The 20,876-nt window shown below is 40.3% G+C and overlaps 1 protein-coding gene across 1 annotated transcript; it reads right to left on the minus strand.

Annotated features, from left to right (window-relative positions):
* Positions 1 to 601: 601 nt before the first annotated feature.
* LOC137256494 (neuronal acetylcholine receptor subunit alpha-10-like) lies at positions 602 to 16,877 on the minus strand. Its single transcript, XM_067794330.1, has 7 exons — positions 16,810 to 16,877; positions 6,168 to 6,304; positions 5,403 to 5,447; positions 4,266 to 4,375; positions 1,924 to 2,270; positions 1,314 to 1,504; positions 602 to 1,117 (listed from the first exon to the last, which is right to left on the minus strand). Exons 1-7 carry the CDS (start codon positions 16,850 to 16,852, stop codon positions 836 to 838), a joined length of 1,155 nt encoding a protein of 384 aa, XP_067650431.1. The 5' UTR covers positions 16,853 to 16,877; the 3' UTR covers positions 602 to 835.
* Between the last annotated feature and the right edge of the window lie 3,999 nt (positions 16,878 to 20,876).

The raw sequence follows: 20,876 nt of genomic DNA on the forward strand, positions 1-20,876 counted from the left end.
CATGCAACGATATTGTCTAATGTATTATTCACAATCAATATGTTTAAACAACTGACTGTCATCTAACACAACATGCAGAGATCGGCACCGCCTCAATTTGAACCAAGGTACATTCGAAGTGGTAAACCAAGAGTTACCACCTATTCACAGGACGGCTACATGCGGATCTCTCCTCTTATTATGGGTTGTGGGATTGATTGCTCAACAACGATCCAAGTGTAATAATTCTACGTGTGGATAATCATTGAAAAATGCCCAACATTTTGCTATCATCGAGACTGTACGAGTTGTGGTGAGAGTCAGATTTGTGACCTGATGAATGAACACTTTAACCGTTAGCCTAATCTGGAGAATAGAAGATCACAGTAGATAAAGACCCATATGTGGAATACAAGCAAACCTGCAGCCTGATGCACAGACAGTTTTAACCTCAGTGTCACCTCTTGGTTCTACCCATTGCAGACATAGCAGCTGGGAGTACTGTCTGATTAGCAAACATTTAAACCACGAGGCTACCTCTTTGTTCTACACTTACAAGTATTTTACCTTGGTCTGCTGTCTGATAAGCAAACAGACCCCTGAAGGTCCGGGGTAGTTTAGGCCTTCAACAGCCCATGCTTGCAATAAAATGTGCCTATGTCTCAAGAGGCGACTAACGGGTCGGGTGGTCAGTGCCGCTGGCTTGGTTCACACATGCCATCGGTTCCCAATAGCTCAGATAGATGCTCGTGTTGTTGATCACTGGATTGTCTGGAATATTGCTGAGCGTGGCGTAAAACTAAACTCACTCACTCACTCACTCACTGAAAATCAAATGGTTTAGCCAGCGGTGAGTCTATAAGAACATTATAAATGTAGTACAAAGAGTGATGACAAGAAATGTGATCATCAGAGCGCGTTCAAGAACTATGCCCAGCTGTTTCCATTCATATGTAGCTTCGTCAAGGGCGTCTTGTGTTGTGATCATCTTCTTGTGTAGATCCGTGGCCTTCTCTACTGTGTGGAGCAGTCGGTTGAGAACATCCACTACGTTATTCCCTCCACTTGGCTGTCCCTCCGTCATGGTGGGTGTTGGTCTGCCTTCGTCCATAGCCTTGTCATCAGCAGGAAGCAGAGCCTGTGAAAATTGTTCAAGGTGTTGGACACTGTCTGTGAATTGTGTGTGACGCGACAAATAGATACTTATAGAAGCAATTAGAGTCTTTGTGTGAAAACTGTGCAGTAAATGCCGCGAAAAATAAGTACTCAGGACTTAGTAACAGCCCATATCGTGATCATAGCTTACGTTTTCGAAGAGTGTACATCAAACATACCATATTCTCATCGGTTGTCTCTGGCAGGTCAATTTTGATGAGCAGGATCCTTGCCAGGAAACCGAAACACACTCTTTTGACAAATCGTGGCAGCTTGTGTCCTCTCATCCCTCGGTGATGAATATTCAGAGTGAACACAGCCAGACAAATACTCAGAGACACAATGATGATATTCATCGCGTAGTACCGACCTGCATGAGAAAACCCCCGATCAGGTACATTTGATGGGCACATAAAATCTTGTCAGTATGAGTTCTAGAAACAAATGGTATATCTTTGGGGTTTTTTCAACATCGGAGAACCAGTCACACTCGTAACGTGTAGTGTAGATATAGCTTAATGTAGCACAATTGTGGTATGCATGTAGTATATGTGTGGTGTGTCAATGTAGTGTACTTTGGCGGGAAAAGGTTGTACCACCCAATCGTCAAGACCTCAAGACCACAGTTCAATTCCCCACAGAAGCCCATTTTTTTCTGCTCCCTGGAATAGTGTTGCTAACAACTAATATTGGTAAAAAGGGCGTAAAACTATACTCACTCATTCCCGTTACACATGTAGTAAAACCGCATGGATAATTTCTGGTCTCAATCTTTGAGCCAGGACCGGCGTCTCAGGGTCACTATGTACAGTAATGTAATATAGGGCTCCGGGCAACACGAGTAATAAAGGACCCACCTGTCCTTATCAAATGAGATCATTTCCCATTCTGCACTGGGAAGATATTCATTTAACTGTGCTACCCCTGGTTCACCATTTGAGATATTGAGTCGATCGCCTTGGTATGTCCACGTCTCAAACAGCATCCGACATTCTTGTTGATCCATGGGAAAGGATGCGACGTTGATTTCACACGAAATCTTCAAGATGACTTGGTAGGACACAAATACGTTTCCGCTTGACCGCAGGACGGCGTTGATTTGTCCGCTTGACGATATTTGATTGTATTCTTCCGCTCTGCACCAGAAGTGAATGCAAATTATTAAACACTTTGAGTATAAAATGCATACACTTCAAAAGACTTTAAACAGTGTTAAAGAAACCTTTTGATAATCCATCTTCTAGATTCATGCATTCCTTTATGATCAATAAAACATGTGTGCGTGTTGCGTGTGTGCGTGCGAGCGTGTGTGTGTGTGTGTGTGTGTGTGTGTGTGTGTAACTCACATTTTTCACTGGTTACGTCATAGATGCCAAAACAATACAATACAATACAAAACGACAAAAGAACAGGTATTCCTGCAAATTGCCAAGTCCCCTACAGCACAGATAAAAGTCGTGACTGACAGAAAGATAAAATGTGAAAAGAACAAATTCATCGAACAAAATAAACTATTGTATCCAGCGGCTGTAAACCTTCGGCACCATAGGTCAGTGATTTAGACGATGTAATGGCTGAGAAAGTAACTGGGTCGTTACCTGTTCATCTACCTGAATTGTTATAAAGAGTGGAAATCTAATCCATTTCCTCGGCATGATGGCATTCAAAACCAGTATTCTGTGTCCCAACACCATTACTTCACTGTTTCAATACTGTCGTGGACACAGGTGGGTGATGCTAAGCCAATGTTCTGCAAAGATCGTACAATGCTTCTCCCCAAGGATGGAGACTTTGACTGGTCCCAAAACAGTCCGGTCTGTCAAATGTTTGAATGCACAGTACAAAATAGTCACAGGGTGTTTGACAGTCCTCTGGTGGCGCATGTCAAGATGGGAGTAAACCAGGTGAAGTCCTTCATCTAGTCTGCCTAGAGTCGGTCTGATGTGGAGAGGGTTTCTGGGAAGCATCTTGTGAACATGCAGTGTGTGGAACAGAACAGCAAAGTCGGCTGGTTTCAGATGTGAAACTCAGGGTTTCCGTTCTGCTGCTCAGGACTAATTTTATTGTGTACCTTTGCACATATTTATTTACCGTAAGATTATCTGGTGATGCATGGCACGGCTCATGATGGAAGCAAGGAATTCCACAGCAAAAAGTGTATCAAGGCTGTTGGACACAATCGGAAATTTGAGGTTGATTTTGTTGATGGCGATGTACTGCTCGACGGTACAGCGATGGGAGTAAACCAGGAGAAGTAATTCACCAAGTCTGACCAGACTCATTTGTGTCATGCATGGAGAGGCTTTCTCAGAAACCGTTTTATCGTGTTCTGAACAGAATAGCAATCCAAACGACTCCTCCACCTGGACTAAATCGGCTGGTCTTAGTGCTGCCCTGCACTAGTCACTTCCCACTTGCAATCGCCAAAATGGGACTCTTAAACAAAATATCAATATGAAATCTTGTCTTTGCAACGAATTCACAGACAGTGTTCAACACCTTGTCTGCCGGTGCCCTTCCTTGGCACAAACAGCATATCTTAAAAGACGTGACATTGCATGACTCGCTGCTGATACGACCATCTTCACCATGCTTGTTGCTGTGATTCCGAAATCCATCCATGGTACGACCCTGAACATGGCCATGCCCGTTTCCAGTGTTGGAGAGTCTACACATTGCAGGGAAAGTTCTTGGTGAGTTTGGCTAGGCAGCGTGTCCTGGGCGAAGTCCCATTCGCTGTCTGTGCTGTCTAAAGATGCAGCTTAAATAAGGTTTTATACAAGTTGTCAACTTTATGTACTGTGTAATGTGTTCAGACATATCAAACATGTATTTCAAAATTAATGAGAGCATCATCCATTCAACCTCTCTTTCTCTCTACCTCTCTCTCTCTCTTTCTCTCTCTCTCTCACACACACACACACACACACACACGCACACACACCTACACATACACAAGACGGTGGTATTGATGTAATGACAAATGACATACGTGTCGTTGATAGTGATACTACTAACATTATTTCAAACCGTTCTGTTATTTTCAGGATACATATGCACGTCCAAGATGATCAATGTCTAAAGTACTTTCATCATATTACATGTTATAATTGACATCAGGAGGTACTCACGCGTTTTTTAGTCTCAGGTCAGGCGTCCATATGGCATCAGCCGGGATCCGCATGTCGGTCACGTTCTCGTATTTTTCTGGTTGCCATGCTAACCCTGCATCTATCCAATGCTAGGAAAATATTACAAAATATACCTTGATTTACGTTTTACTGTTTCTTAAGTCTGGTTTGCACAACAATTCTTAAATCTGCAGAAACACATTAAGGTACGGTAGCAAACACCAATAAAGAATATTCAAGAGACACATTATCAAAGACGTACTTGTTGCAACCAGGATCATCGGCAATAATCCAAATGTGCACATCTCAATGCATTTGGCCTGCCTGTGGAGTAGATGTGACGTGCATTTTCAAATGAAACGGCGTTTGTATATCACAGTAAAATGCACGAAACATTAACGTTGTGCAAATCAACGGCTGCCTTTTCTGGAACCAGTGTGTGTTGAATGGATTATAATATAGTAACATATGAGAGGATATACTGTTTTAGACATGACTAAGAACGGTTTTAGCTAAACGTGATATGTAGCTTCAATCGGAGTGGTTTATGATCTGATTTCATAAGTGAGATACGTTTGTCCATATGTGGATTATAGCAAAAATCCAATAGAAGTATCTATCTTCTTACATTCAACATTAAGATGTGTACATAATACAATACCATGAACTTCGTCACAAATAACATTGTTTTTTACAAATTGTAATGTAATGCTTTCCATATTAATTTTGAATACCATGATTCATTGAACTGGTCAGTCAATGAAATTTTCACATGACGTTTCCACCAGTGGATGTTAGGGAACTTTCGAGACTGCCAAATATAGGAAAGGGCGGCGTTTTGAAGAATAGTTTTGATGGCTTTTGGTAAGCCGAAATGAACATTCTGGAAAAATGATGTAAATTTCATAATGTTATAAAAATTTGGGGAAATTTACTAGTTTCAGTTGTTACTTTAAACCAGAAGCTGGTGATGTGTACCTATATGTGAATGCTCTGTTTCAGGTACATACAAAGAAATAGTTTGAAGTCCACCGCCTGCATCATTTAATCAGATTACTCTCATACGAAAGTGGTACGTTATCATACAACTTGAATACTGTTCTAAACAGCCTTAAAACCGAACTAACGCATACGTACCAAATTTATCCAGCAGTTTGTAGTCAGCACTTGTTTTACCTCATCCTACAATAATTGATAAGGGATAATGAGATCAACAGTTCGTAACACTCCGTATTTAAAAATGAACCGACGTAAAGCAAGGACAAGAAATCAAATTCAGTAACTCAGTAACGATGTACCGGAAATAGAATTAAGTATAAAGTCATGTTGTCCGGACACAACTGTACAGAACAAGGTAAAAGGCAACCATGAACGTAACGCAATTCTGGTTCAACTCTATAATATGTAACGAAATCACTATTTACCACTCAATATAAACTGTAAACAATCATTTGTTCACTTGCACTATTCCAAATATAAGGTAAGCAGATAAACTGGTCCATTTCAACAAAAACATTTCACGATTTCTCTTTAACTGTGCCATATTTATCGTAAAGGTATTACTATTTATTCTTGAAATGTTCAATTTCGAAGGCAAACATATGATTATTGTTTATTTTCATATTACTATTCACTATTTAACGTAAAAATATCACTACTTCCCTTGATATATTCCATATATAATATACATATCCACTATTTCTCTGGAGGTATTAAATATGTAATGTGAGCACAACTCTCTTTCTCTTGAACCTATTAATATCACTGTAAAAGTGCAAATTTATTGAACCAGTAAATAGTGCGTTTATAGCTATTGCAGAATACAAGTTTAGCGTGTGAATCTTGCGTTGAACCCATTCTATTATACAACGTGAAGGAACAACTCTGGTCAGATACACTTACGACGTCAGATATCTGGACAAGACTGAGATCCATCTCCACATCCAGGATGGTGTTAGGACCAAAGGGTTCAACACGTTTTTCGTAATTTCTGAACAGGTCCGCAACCAGGCGTTGTTTGGGATTGCAAGCTGCAGAGGCTGACAACACAACAGGATCAGGGATAAACAGACGAAACACCCATCCTAAGCCAACTCCACTGGCTCCCTGTTTAGCATCGTATCCCATTCAATCGTCTTCTTCTCACGCACTCAGCAAACAGTATCTCAAAGACCTTCTTAGTCTGTACCAGCCCACAAGAACTCTCAGATTCTCAACTAAGCAACAACTCTCCACCCCATCAACATCTACTCAACTCGCTGAAAATGCCTTGCTTTTATATGCTCCTCAGCTCTGGAAACCCATCCCAATGGACATCAGATCTGTTGACTCTGTTCAATCCTTCAAAAGGTCTCTTAAATCCGTTTTGTTTATCCAATAACTTTCGTCTACTGCTTTAAACAGACCTGGCCTGGAAATTTAGTGCAATACAAGGGAATTATTGTTATGTTTTACAGATAAAGATGGAAGAGAGGGTTAGGGTGATCTTGGCATTGTCAGGCTGGTAGGGTTAATAATCAGTTCACGGCACTCGCTTCTTCTGCATGCAGCCCAGACTTCTTCCAGGGAACATTGCCCAGTTAATTCCACCAGGAACTTGCAGGAGTACATGTAGACTCCAAAACACTGCAGCCTTCTGCATCAGAATCACATTTTGGCGACTGTGAGTGGGACGTGGCCGGTCCTGAGCACCAAAACGGAAGCCCTAAGTTTCACATTTGAAACCAGCCGACTTCATCCTGGCAAAGGTGTTGGGAGGATTGTTATTCTGTTTCACACACCGCATGTACACATGATGCAATGGCTTCTCAGAAAGTTTCTCCACAAGAGACCGACTCGGACTTGATGAATTACTTGACCTTGTTTACTCCCATCACTGTACCGACCACCAGTACATGACAAAATGAGTCTCAAATTTCAGATTATGTCCAACAACATTGGCGTGGAAAATCATTGCTTTCTTGACATGCATTACCAGAGGATCATCAGACAAATATATGTAAATATATATGTGCAAAAGTACACAGTAAATTCTATCATGAAGAGTCTCCACATTAATCAAACCCCAATCCAATCAACTACTCAAAAGGAACAGAAAAGAGGACTGGCACAGAAAACTTATTGACCTTGTTTCAAGCATTCACCTCTGAATTCCACGTTTTTAGCAAGATTGATACTTTGTATTGAATCTGGACAATCAGGAGCTTGTCTGGAACTTGCTTTCGAAGATATGTGTAGGCTTGATCTTCCACAAGATGCTCAATAACCTCCCCCTCCCTCTTGTAACTTGACTGACCTATCATTAGTTAACTTGTCACGTTTCAAAGGGAGAGTATTATAATTGTTGAGTTCAAATGTCATGCCAATATCATTAGAAAAGGACTCGACCAGGAGAACCTCTTCTTTCAAATTGGTATCTCCTTTGGCAAGGAGTTCGATGTCATCCATGAAAGGGAGATGAATAAGCAGCAATGTGGATCTGTGCTGAGGAGGTCCGGGATGGCAAACATCCTCCCTGTTGAGCAGAAAACCCAAAGCATCTAGGGACAAGCATATAAAGCCATGGACTGAAGGAATATTAATTTCCTCCAAACTGGTTTTGTCTTCTGCACATGGGATTCCCTGACGATCTTATTAAGGCAAAATTTTAATCAGGAAATATTTCTTCTTGTTCCAGTAAGTTTTACAAGAAAGAGTTTTTTCTTTGGCCTTTTGTTGCTATCATTTGATGTTTTTTCTTTAGAAACTGTATGAAGTTCCTCCAAGGTTCGAGCGGCAGCATAGACACAGCAATTTACTTCATGCAATGAACAGTCCGCAGAAAGGTTAAGAGATATAATTTCATTAAGTAAATCAATTTCATTTTTGGGAATAGACACGTTTAGTGTTTAAGTGGCCTCCGTTTTTCTAAAGGCAAATCAGACATTTCTGATTAACAACTGAACAAAATGTAAACATGATTTTGGAAAGGTCTGCAACTGAAGCAGAGGAAGGGTGAGGTCCAAAATTTCGGGGCCATCTGGCTCTTTGTCGGAAGAGTTTCCATCAGGCAGAGGAAAGATACTGACGCGGACATTCATAAGAAGTTCTGGGTCACAAGTTGTTGGTGTACTGGCTCACGGGGTGTGAGATTTGTAAGACACCGGAATTGATCTCTGAGATTTTGCATACATGGACATGACGTTGTACCAATGCAGCTTAGGCGACTTGCCATTGATACGTGCTTTACCAGGCCTTCCTGTCGCTCTCGCACGCTCTAGTAATGTGGTTTTCAGGTGATTTGACAAAGGTATTCTTGGCCGGGTTCTGTAGCTTCCCCTGGGGCAAGTCCCATCTCCAGTAAGGTTGGTGTGACTACTGGCTCGGCTGCAGAAGTGATTTGAACTTTTCTCTTGGCTGTCTGTAACACAGTCAGTCCTAACTGGGTGATGTGTGGCTGGTTCAGGGAACATGATATTCCCCTATCTAGGCCCACCTCGAAGAGGCGTACAAGGGGTTCAGCACGTTTGACGTAATTACGAAACAAATCCGCAACCAGGCTTTGTTTAGGTTTGCAAGCTGCAGAGGCTGATAAAAGAACAGTATCGGGGATAAACAGGGGTAAACCACCCAACAGGACAATACAATGTGAATGAGTTACTTTAGCAATATTTCCGCCATACCGTGACTAAAACTAAAGTCTTTATCATGTTATTTTATAAATCTGTCACCGAATGATAGTAAAACAACTAGTTTATCACAGTAAGAGTTATAAAACTAGAACATAACTTACACATTATATACTATTTGGACATTACAACATTAAAAATGACTAGTGATCGCCAGCAAATGAGGGTAGATCACTATACTAGGGACTTTCATGGGGACTTAGAGTACTATTGCTAAATGCATGGACCAGAGCAGGGCCTGGCGATAGTGGGAAAATTTAGTCACAATTTAAAAATATAATTATTGACAAATCTATACGTTCAGGTAGGACATGCTTGATCGTGATTCTTCCATCACGCTGGATGCAAAATGGAGGATCCTCAACTTTCAATAAATATTCATGTGTATACCTGCTGTGACCAATCCGACATTGTCGCATAATGACCTCTTTAGATATGGACCAACAGTCCAAGTAGGGTTGTATTTCATGAAATTTATTCATACCTATATGGATGTCCCACTTCTTTTGTATCAGATCACGGATATAAGATCTCATGTTAGCTTAATAATCAGAGCATGGCATAAGAGTGAGTGTGTGAGTGAGTTAACATTTAACGTCACATCGGCAATATTTCAGCCATATCGTGACGGGAACTTAACACTGAAATGGAATATATGTGTCATGTAAAAACCTGTCAACAAAGGACAGCAAAAACACTAGAATATCACAGACATGAATATAAAACCAGCATGAAAAAGTAAACCATTGTAATTAAAGAAGACAATACATTATAAAACACGGGCTATAAATCGCCAACAACAGAAGGTAGATCACCATACTAGGGACCATGGGGACTTACAGTACCTTTGCTACCTGCATGGACCCTAGTTGGATTTACACCATCCCTTCAGCTGCTGGTGAGTGTACGAAATGCTAGCCAAATTTAAAATGACAAGAATACTACGATTAAAAACCTGGTAAACTTAAATTTACATCCAATGTTTTGGGACTTACGTACCCTCTCAGGAGGACAATAATTTTACAATACTTCAACCCCCTTTGATGGTACAGCCACTAACAATACAAATTACTAATCTAAGCTACCAATGATTTATAAATACATCTATTTACAGAACATATTACTCAAAATTCAGCCAAAAAATCAATTTCTTTTAAAAAACCAATAACTAAATGAGAAGCAACAGTGGTAAAAAGATCCTTGATGGTTCTGACATTGAAATATCTATCCCTTGTGATGGAGAATTCAACACAGTCAAGCAGAATATGCTTGACTGTAACTCTCTCATCACAAGGGATACAAAATGGAGGATCCTCACCTTTTAACAGGTACGCATGAGTATATCTAGTGTGGCCAGTACGACATCGTCGTAGTATGACCTCTTCAAATCTGGACTGACAACCCAAGTGGGTATAACCAATGTAAGGTTTTATCTCATGTAATTTATTTATACCCACTTGGGTGTCCCACTTCTTCTGCATCAGATCACGGATATAAGATCTAATGTTAGCTTTATAATCAGTGTAGGGAATAAGAAGTGGTGTCACAGATTTGTTGAGTGCTGCCTTGGCAGCAAGATCGGTCATTGCGTTACCAGAAATGCCCACGTGGCTAGGTAACCAACAGAAGTCGATGTCGTATTGGCCAGTAGCAAGAGTATTATACAATTCAATAATTTCAATTAAAAGTGGATGTTTACAAGAAATATGTTTAATAGCCTGAAGGCAAGAAAGAGAATCGGAATAGATTATATATTGTTTACGTTTAGGGTGTCTTTGAATACATTTAAGAGCTGTTAAGATGGCTTTAGCTTCTGCTGTAAAAATAGAACTATTATCTGGTAATCTAGAAGATATTGTTATGGATCCAATGACAGTGGCACAAGCCACTGCGCCACCGTCCTTGAATCCATCTGTAAATAAGGGTTTGTAATTGCTATATTTATGTTTTAATTGATGATATTCTTGTTTATATTGTAAGTCATTTGTTTCTCATTTTTTAAATGATGTTAATGTTAGGTCAACTTGTGGCCTAACCAATTGCCAAGGAGGAGAAGAAAGAAGACGGGAAGGTGATATACCTTCCAGCTCAATACCGGCAGAAGAAATAAATGGTTTAATTCTGTGCCCAAGAGGTGGAACAAGAGAAGATTTTTTGTTATACAAATCCTCATAAAGGGAATTGAACACACAGTTAAAGGCAGGGTTAGATTCATTAGAATATAATTTAGTAATGTATTGTAAAGACAATTTTATACGACGTTGAGTAAGAGATGGTTTATCGGCCTCAACGTAGAGACTATCAATAGGTGAAGTTCTGAAAGACCCATGACAAAGTCTTAAGCCTTGATGGTGGACAGAATCAAGACGTTTCAGGTTGCTTTTGCAGGCTCCACCATATACGATGGAGCCATAATCGAGTTTCGAACGTACGAGTGATCGATATAGGTGCAAGAGGGATGCTTGATCCCCTCCCCACTTTGAGTTGGAAACAACTTTCAACAAGTCAAGCGCCTTCAGGCATTTAGTTTTAAGGAACTTGATATGAGGCAGAAATGTTAAATGGGAGTCAAAGATTAGGCCCAAGAACTTGGCCTCCTTTACAACTTTGATGGGAGTGCCATCTAGAGATAGTTCAAGGTCCTTATGTGGTTTATATGTTCTGCAAAAATGTATACAATTAGTTTTGGATTTAGAAAATTTAAAGCCGTTTTCAAGACACCATTTATTTATTTTGTTTAAACAAAGCTGCAGTTGCCGTTCAATAGTATGCATATTTTTACCACGACAAGAAATATTAAAATCATCCACAAATAACGATCCATCAACTGAATCGTTTAAAACTTTTGATAAACTATTTATCTTTATGCTAAAAAGTGTGACAGACAAAATACTGCCTTGTGGAACACCCTGATCCTGCCTTGTGGAATACCATATTTCCAGGTTGTGTCATATGCTTTTTCGAGATCAAAAAAGATAGACACAGCATGTTGTTTATTAATTAGTGCATTTTTAACAAATGATTCTAAACGCACTAAGTGATCGACAGTACTTTTGTTTCTGCGGAAACCACATTGTATATCAGTTATAAGGTTATTTGTTTCCAAGTACCAAACAAGTTGATTATTTATCATGCGTTCCATGGTCTTGCAAACACAGCTAGTTAGCGAAATCGGACGATAATTGGATGGATCCGTATGATCACGTCCAGGCTTAGGTATTGGTACCACTATAGCATCACGCCATGAAGAAGGAAAGTTACCCGATGTCCAAATATCATCAAAAATATTTAGGAGTGTTTCTAGGCAGGATTCTGGTAAGTGCTTCAGGAGTTGATAATGTATGTTATCAGCTCCTGTAGCAGTGTCATGAGCTTGATGAAGAGCAGTATGGAGTTCATGAATAGAAAACGTTTCATTATAATCTTCCCCATTATCAGAATTGAAATTAATAGTTTTCTTTTCTTCTTGTTTTTGATATTGCTGGAATTTTGGTACATAATTTGAAGAGGAAGAATGTTTAGAAAGGGTGTCACCTAGTTTATTAGCAATATCTGTTTTATCAGTAAGCAATTGATCTCCATGTTTAAGATGATGGACAGTAGATTTAGTACCTTTACCTTTGATTTTCTGGATCATGTTCCATACCTTGGACATGGGTGTCCGAGAATTTATTTTGGATACATACTTTTGCCAAGATTGGCGTCTATTTTGTTTAAAAGTACGCCGTGCTTTAGCATTTAAAATTTTAAATTTATTTAAATTATGCACCATGGGATGGCGACGGAAATAATGTTCTGCGTTTTTCCTTGCCTTCCTAGCTTGTTTGCAGTCGTCGTTGAACCATGGTTTTCTTATGTGTGGAACTGCAGAGGACTTTGGTATACATTCATCAGCTATAGATTTTAGTTCTTCAGAAAACCTTTTGATAGCGTCAGGAACATCAATAAAATATACAGGTTGAAGCCTGGCAGCACACAACGTTTCATATAAAGGCCAGTCAGTCTTTTTAAAATTCCATCTTGATGATGGAGGAACATCAGATGGTGTTACAGATTTCAGTATAGTAGGACACTGATCACTTCCACAGAGGTCATTGTGGACTGACCATTCGAATTCATTTAGTAAGTTGGAGTCAGTTAATGACAAATCAAGAGCTGTATATGTTCCTGTGCCAGGATGTAAATATGTATTGGTACCATCATTATATATACATAAATTATTATTTGAAATGAAATCCTCCAGAAGCTGACCTTTAGTGTTCGTGATTACACCACCCCAAAGTGGGTTGTGCCCATTTAAATCACTCATGAGTATACATGGTTTGGGTAATTGATCGTAGAGAGTTTGTAGATCAGCCTGCATAAGAGTTGATGATGGCGGAATGTACAATGAACATAAAGTAAGCGTAATGTTCAAAGTCATTCGCACTGCAATGGCTTGAAGATTAGTTTTTAGTTTTACAGGACTGTTAATAACGTAATGTCTTACAAGGATTGAAGATCCTCCAGTGACTCTATCACCAGGCGGGGAAAAGTGATGATATGCATTATATTGACGTAAATTAAGAGTATTTGTCTGCTTTAGATACGTTTTTTGCAAGCAGAATGCTGATGGTGTAAAGTTTTGGACTAATAGGTGAAGCTCATTAAGATTAGTCGTTAGGCCCCTGCAATTCCACTGAATAATATATGAAGAAACTATTTCTTTGGGGGATTTATTGGGGATCTACCCCTTGATTTCCTAGAGGGCGACAAGCTATGTCCCTACTTTGGATGTTTTCGGACACATCCATGTCTTCTAAGGATCCAAATTTATTAAAAAGTTTGATCGTGTCATTTGAACCTTTGGAGGTTCTGCTACTTTGACATTTTTGTATGTCATTTTTGGTTTTGATTTTATCTTTGGTAATATCTTTCCCATTATTTTGTGATTGAGGCTTAGGCATAGGCTGTGATGATGAGGACGATTGTTCTTGAGAAGATGACCTTGATTGAAATGGAGCAAGTGTTTTTGGAAGTGATTTAGCGGTCTGGGTCGACTGGTTGGGTGTGTATATTTCAGGTTTCTCTGTATCCACCCATGTCAGATCAGTTTGGCACTCCATTGACGAAGTGGATACAGTTGCTTAGTGACTGGCGGCAGAGGGTATTCTCGTAACTGAGGCAAAAGAAGTGGTCTGGTCTTTTGGGGAAAGAACAAGTTTCTTGGCATCAGCAAAACTAACATATTGCGTGAACTTAATTTTGTTTATTTCCATTTGTTGAATCCAGATGGGACATTGTTTCGAGAAAGATGAATGTGACCCAGAGCAGTTTGCACATTTTTAATGTTGTTATTGCAATCCTCAGTAACATGAGTTTTCTCACTGCAATGACCGCATGTTACCGAGTTAGTACATGTAGTGACACCGTGTCAATACTTTTGACATTTGAAATCTCTCAGTGGATTGGGAATATAGGTATCAACACTGAGATTGCAATATCGTGCTCTTACTGATTTTGGAATGGTTGGTGAAGAAAAATGGAAAAGATAAGTATTAGTAGGTTTTGTTTCAGAGTTTATTCGTGTTGTAAATCTTTTGACAAAAATCATTCCTTGCTCTTTCATTTCTGCCGCTATATCAAGTTCTGACATATCAGAAAACAGTCGATCTCTGTCTCTGACAATCCCTTTGCTCGTATTCAGCGTCCTGTGAGGGGAAATGGAGACCGGAACTCCAACGAACAACTCGGTAGACATCAGGTTGGTGGATTGTTGTTTCCGATTACACTCTATACGGAGAGAGCCTGAACGTAATCGCCTGACATTTCTGACCTCACCCGCAATACCATGTACACCTTTTGATACTGCAAAAGGATTTAATTTAATAGGTGATTTGTCAAGAGTTTCCATAACGAGAAATCGTGGCCAATATTCGATTGAGCTGGACGGTCGAGGGTCATCATGATCATCATAGTCAAGGTGACGTTTGTTTCTTTTTAGGGAGGTTGTGTAAGCCATGGGTAATTTAGTATGGTTCATCATCTGAGCTCCCCACCCACCACGGAGTATCACAAGGACAATGCTAAAAACAAGTGGGCCTCCGACTTGCAGCACCAAGGATACTCAGATGATATACTCTAGTGGAAGAATTATAAATAACTAATCCACCAGATTGGCCCATGAGCCACCGCCTTCTGGCATAAGACTCTAGGCAAAGTTTAAATACATTTTTCCAATTCCAATTCATTGCACTGTAATAATAAGTCCAAGTCCGAAATCAAACAATTCCACATACGATTTGTGCATTGACATGTAAAGAGTCCATACACAGGGCTTGGCATGACCAGCCGATTGGTTGAACCAGGCCCATTCAACCTCCCGTCTAGGTGAAGTAAGGGTCGAAGGGGTGTGTTGAGCAAAGGGAACGCGGTCACAGGTCCCCAGTGCTCTCAACCCCCAGACTCCCGTCCTCCACCGACACAGGGCCGCAACCCACGGCAAACAGGTTCGTGGACCAAATATCCCCCCGGGTCCACTACGGGGGTGTCGGCGAGCTCTTGGCATTACCCAGCACCCACCACGAGGAGGTGGCTCGCCACGGGTGCCAACATGGCATAAGAAGCAGATGTGTTGAGTGCTGCTTTGGCAGCAAGATCGGCCATTGTGTAACGAGAAAAGCCATCGTGGCTGGGTAACAGATGGCGATGTCGTATTGGTCAGTAGCATGATCATTATATAATTCAATATTTTCTATTGAAAATGGATGTCGTAACGTCTGAATATATGCTATATTGAGTATGTTTTGTGTGTCTGTGAATATTTATGAGCCGTTCTGCTGTAAAATTAGAACTGCTATCAGGAAAATATATTTCTGGATCAACACGACATAGGGCAAGGAAAGCAGATGTGAAACAAAATGACATCATCACGGACAGACAGGGGACGTTAAACAACAGAACATCATCATTAACAGACAATAGATATTATAAAAAGGACATCAGCAGGGCTGGATAGGAGACGCTAAAAAATAGGACATCGCGGGTAGACAGTAGGCGTTAAACAACAGGACATCATCAGCGACAGACAGTAGGGGTGAAACAACAGAACATCATCGCAGTAGACAGAAATAATAGAGCAGCGATAGAAACGGGAATACTGTCTGAGATTCACAAAAGTAGGGGCATACCAAAGCACCGATAAGGACACAGAATATTCATGGGCCACCAACATAACGTCGTGTGTAAGGAGATCGGAAACACGGGGATACACAAGAGACATGAAACAACAGCATAACATCAGGTCAGGGAGATTGGTAACACAAGAGACATGAAACAACAGCATAACATCAAGAATAGTAGGACACGGAAAGAAAACATGACACAGTTCAAGGCTTACAAGGAAACAAGGAGGTGTGGTGTAACGTGTTGTATGACGAGATATGGAAAACATCATCATGAAAAAGTAGTAGCCGCCTTATATCTTAAACATTCAAATTAATTCTGACACATAATGCTAGCTTTAACTTATCAGTTATCTACCTTTACAGTACCAGGATCTATGTTGTTCAGAAGCCTACATTCTCTCCAATTGTTCGTATTGGTCCTGTTGTATAACAGAAGTCTCTAACGTACAAATAAATCATACTTTCGCTAAAAAAATAATGCATAACATACCGGGGTTGTACTTTCCGCTTATCTACCCTCGCCTCTTTGAAGTAGAGAATTACAATACAGCCATAGGCTCAGGATTAAGAGCAGTCTTGGAGCAAAGTAGCATACTTTACTTGGCGAATTCGAGACATCTGTCAACTTTTTGAACTAATCTAACAATCCCCGGTATGACATACATACTGTTCAAAGCGATACCTGCACAAAGGTTGAAAGGTTGTTCTTACCTAACATCCATCCAAGGAAATGAAAAAATAGTCTGACATCCATCTCCGTGAACTCAGCAAGTCTAACGGTGAAGCTGTGTACACCAGTGAATGAACCTGAAAATATTCAAGCTACATGTTGTTCAGCCTGACCTGTTCAAGTGAATACTAATTCATTGCGTGAACGTGTTACAACTAGTTTGGTCTATTATAGTGAAGGGGTGCGCCTTGGTAACATGTCCCAACAGCCGAGACAAGGTTGCCGTGTGAGAAATCGTCAACAATGTCCGAAATGTCAATTCAATTACAATTCAGTTAAAACATGAAATGGTTGTTTTTGCAGAAGAGTTGTTTTCCCGAGAAAAATTTGTGACGAATCCGTGTATGCATGTTAAGCTCGAACGCAACAATAATAACAATCTCTGCTTCCCTATTTAATGAAGTTAACTCGACCAGCCATTTGTGCCATTTGACCTCTCTGGCTATGCATATGCAAAGTAGGTGAGGTCAAACTTAACAAGGCACCCGTGGCGAGCCACCTCCTCGTGGTGGGTGCTTGGTAGCGCTAAGAGCTCGCCCACACCCCCGTAGTGGACCCGGGGGGATATTTGGTCCACCAACCCGTTAGCCGTGGGTTGCGGCCCTGTGTCGGTGGAGGAAGGGATCCTGGTGGTTGAGGGCAATAGGAGCCTGCAACCGTGTTCCTATTGCCTAACACACCACTTTGGCCCTGACTTCACCTAGACGGGTGGTAGAACTGGCCCGGTTCCATCAATCGGCTGGTCACGCCAAGCCCTGTGCATAGAATTTATTTTTGCACTTTTAACTTATTGGGTATTGGTCCTTTTGATCTGAAATGTACACATATATCTTGACTTATTGGGTATTGGTCCTTTTGATTTGAAATGTACAAACATATATTGATGTATTACATTGCCTAGAGTCCTATGCCAGAAGGCGGTGGCTCATGGGCCAATCTGGTAATATGGGCCTCTGAAATCTGTGGTTCTTGGGAATGATGTCATGGACAGAACCAGCCTGACATTTATTCTTTTTATTTTCATAGCTTTTCATGTCCCAATTGCTGGAGTATAACATCCCTGTAACCCTGGTGTTGCAGTTTGGTTTCCACTGCTATGTCGTCCTTGTTGACACTCGATGGCGGGTGGGGAGCGGGGATGTCGAATTTACTTCTTTACAACATGGCACACCTACAATATGCTGGTTCTCGTTCTACAAATAAACGAAGACACGTAGAAACAGACACAATTTCATCGTCAGATGATGAATGTCCTGAAGTTAACCCTAATTCCTGGCCACGATTTCTGGTTGTGGAGGGAACTAACGGTACACCACTGAAGATCAATCCGTTTGTTATTTCAAAATCTATTGAGGGTATTTGTGGTACTGTGAAAAATGTCACTCGTCTTCGTAGTGGTTGTCTGCTGGTCGAATGTGCCACGAAACAGCAGTCTGTGAACTTGCTTACTGCTCACTACTTTGCTGATTCTGAGGTCACTGTCTCTGCACACAAGTCACTAAACACTTGTAAAGGCATTGTCCGGGATCGCTCAAAATGCCTGTCTGACATGTCAGAGGATGACATTGTTGCAGAACTCAAATCGCAAGGTGTTATTTCTGTTAAACGTTTTACAAGGAAAGATCATGATAAAATTGTTTCTACAAATACTTACCTTTTGACATTTGCTCTCTCTAAACTTCCAGATTCTATCAAAGCTGGATATTTCAACCTTGGAGTGGATATATTTATCCCTAATCCACTTCGTTGCTTCAAATGTCAGCAATTTGGACATGGTGCCAGGTTCTGTAAGAATGCTTCAGTGTGCTTCCGTTGTAGTGAACAGCATGACGCCTCTGATTGCACAAATGAAGTCAAGTGTGCAAATTGCCATGGTAAGCACATGTCATCTTCGAAGATGTGTCCAAAATTTGAGAGAGAAGTCAAAATAAATAAAATCAAGTACTCAAACAACATCTCTTTTTCAGAAGCAAAAAAACTTGTAGCAGATCTTTCAACTGTAACTCCTTCCGCAAAATCTTACTCTGCAGCCGTGTCTTCCAGTGCTCACAAAGTGGATAATGGCTGCCAGACTGCAATATCCTGGGTGTTGAACAAACAAATAAAATTGTATACCATTTCTGGTGAATCTACATCAGAGACTCAGACCGAGACATCTCCGAAGCCTGTGACGGAGACACCTGCTGTGTCCCAATCTGCTGAGTCCCAACCAGCAACAAAATTACAGAACGTTTAACGAAAAAAGAAAGAAAGTCGTTAAAAAAGAAAGAATCAAGAACTCTGAAACATGTTGAGGTCCCAGTGCCTTTGACGGTCCCTGTGGAGGTTCATAATCCATTTGAGCCTTTACACATGGATATCACTCCGCAGATTAGTGAGCGGAGTAGAAACTGTCCCAGATCTCCTGTAGAACCTCCATGAGTTCTCAAAATATACTACAGTGGAACTGTAGAGGCATACGGAATAATTTTAATGATTTACAGCTTTTAATTCAAGACTTTAAACCATCAGCAATATGTTTACAGGAAACATACCTCAAATCCACAGATAATTTTGATTTAAGGCACTATAATGCCTACAACTGTTTCTCCCCTCCAGGTGCTAAGGCTACTGGGGGGTCTGCTATTTTGGTGAATCATGGAACTATCCACAGCACTGTTCCTCTCAATACCCCTCTTCAGGCAGTTGCAGTGCGTGTTACTCTGCATATTGTTGTCACATTGTGTTCATTGTATATTCCGCCATCATCGTCTCTGCAGCAATCTGATCTTCAGATGCTTTATGATCAACTCCCAAAACCTTGCATTATCATGGGAGATTTAAATGGTCATAATCCGCTTTGGGGTAGCAATAACACCAACACAAAAGGAAAGATTCTTGAGGATTTCTTCACCAATTCTGATTTATGTATTTTCAATGATAATTCTAACACATATCTTCACCCTGCAACTGGCTCATACTCCTCTCTAGATTTAACAGTTGCGGATACCAGCTTATACTATGAATTTGAATGGTCAGTCCACGATGATCTTTGTGGAAGTGATCATTTTCCCATTATACTCACAGCCATACACCCAAGTGATGCTGCACCGTCGTCTAGGTGGAACTTTAACAAGGCAGATTGGTCTTTATTTGAGACCTTATGCACAAACAGATTAAAACCCGAAATCTTTTTAAATGCGTCTGATCCTATTCAGCTGTTTTCTGGTGAATTAAATATGATTGCTGATGATTGTATTCCCAAATCCTCTATGGTTCCACACATTCGTAAACCATGGTTTACCATTGACTGCAAACAAGCTCGAAAAGCTAGAAAAAAGGCAGAAAAATATTTTCGTCGGCATCCAACAGTCCATAATTTAAACCAATTTAAAATTTCAAACGCCAAGGCTCGTCGTACATTTAAACAGCATAAACGAGAGTCATGGCAAAACTATGTTTCCAAAATAACCTCACGAACACCTATTTCTAAGGTATGGAATATGGTGAAGAAGATTAAAGGTAAAGGTTCCAAATGTAGTGTACACCATCTTAAAGAGGGAGACAATTTTTAAAAGAAAAATCTGATATTGCTAACAAGATAGGTGAAACATTAGCTAAACATTCCTCCTCATCCAATTATCCACCAACCTTTCAGAAGTTTAAAAATCAGCAAGAGAAAAAGTCAATTAATTTTAGTTCAGATAATGGAGAGGATTATAATGAATTCTTTTCAATTCATGAGCTCCATACTGCACTTGGGCAAGCCCATGACACTGCTTCAGGAGCCGATAATATTCATTATCAGCTCCTTAAACATCTACCTGACTCGTGTTTAGAAACATTACTGAATATCTTTGACAGAATCTGGACTTCTGGTAATTTCCCACCATCATGGCGCAATGCCATAATCATTCCTATTCCTAAACCTGGCCGGGATCATACAGATCCATCTAATTACAGACCAATTTCTTTAACTAACTGTGTTTGCAAGACAATGGAAGGTATGGTTAATAATCGTCTAGTTTGGTACCTGGAAACCAACAACCTTATCACTGACATTCAATGT

This window comes from Haliotis asinina, chromosome 11 (genome assembly GCF_037392515.1).
Source record: "Haliotis asinina isolate JCU_RB_2024 chromosome 11, JCU_Hal_asi_v2, whole genome shotgun sequence".
Classification (NCBI taxonomy): domain Eukaryota; kingdom Metazoa; phylum Mollusca; class Gastropoda; order Lepetellida; family Haliotidae; genus Haliotis; species Haliotis asinina.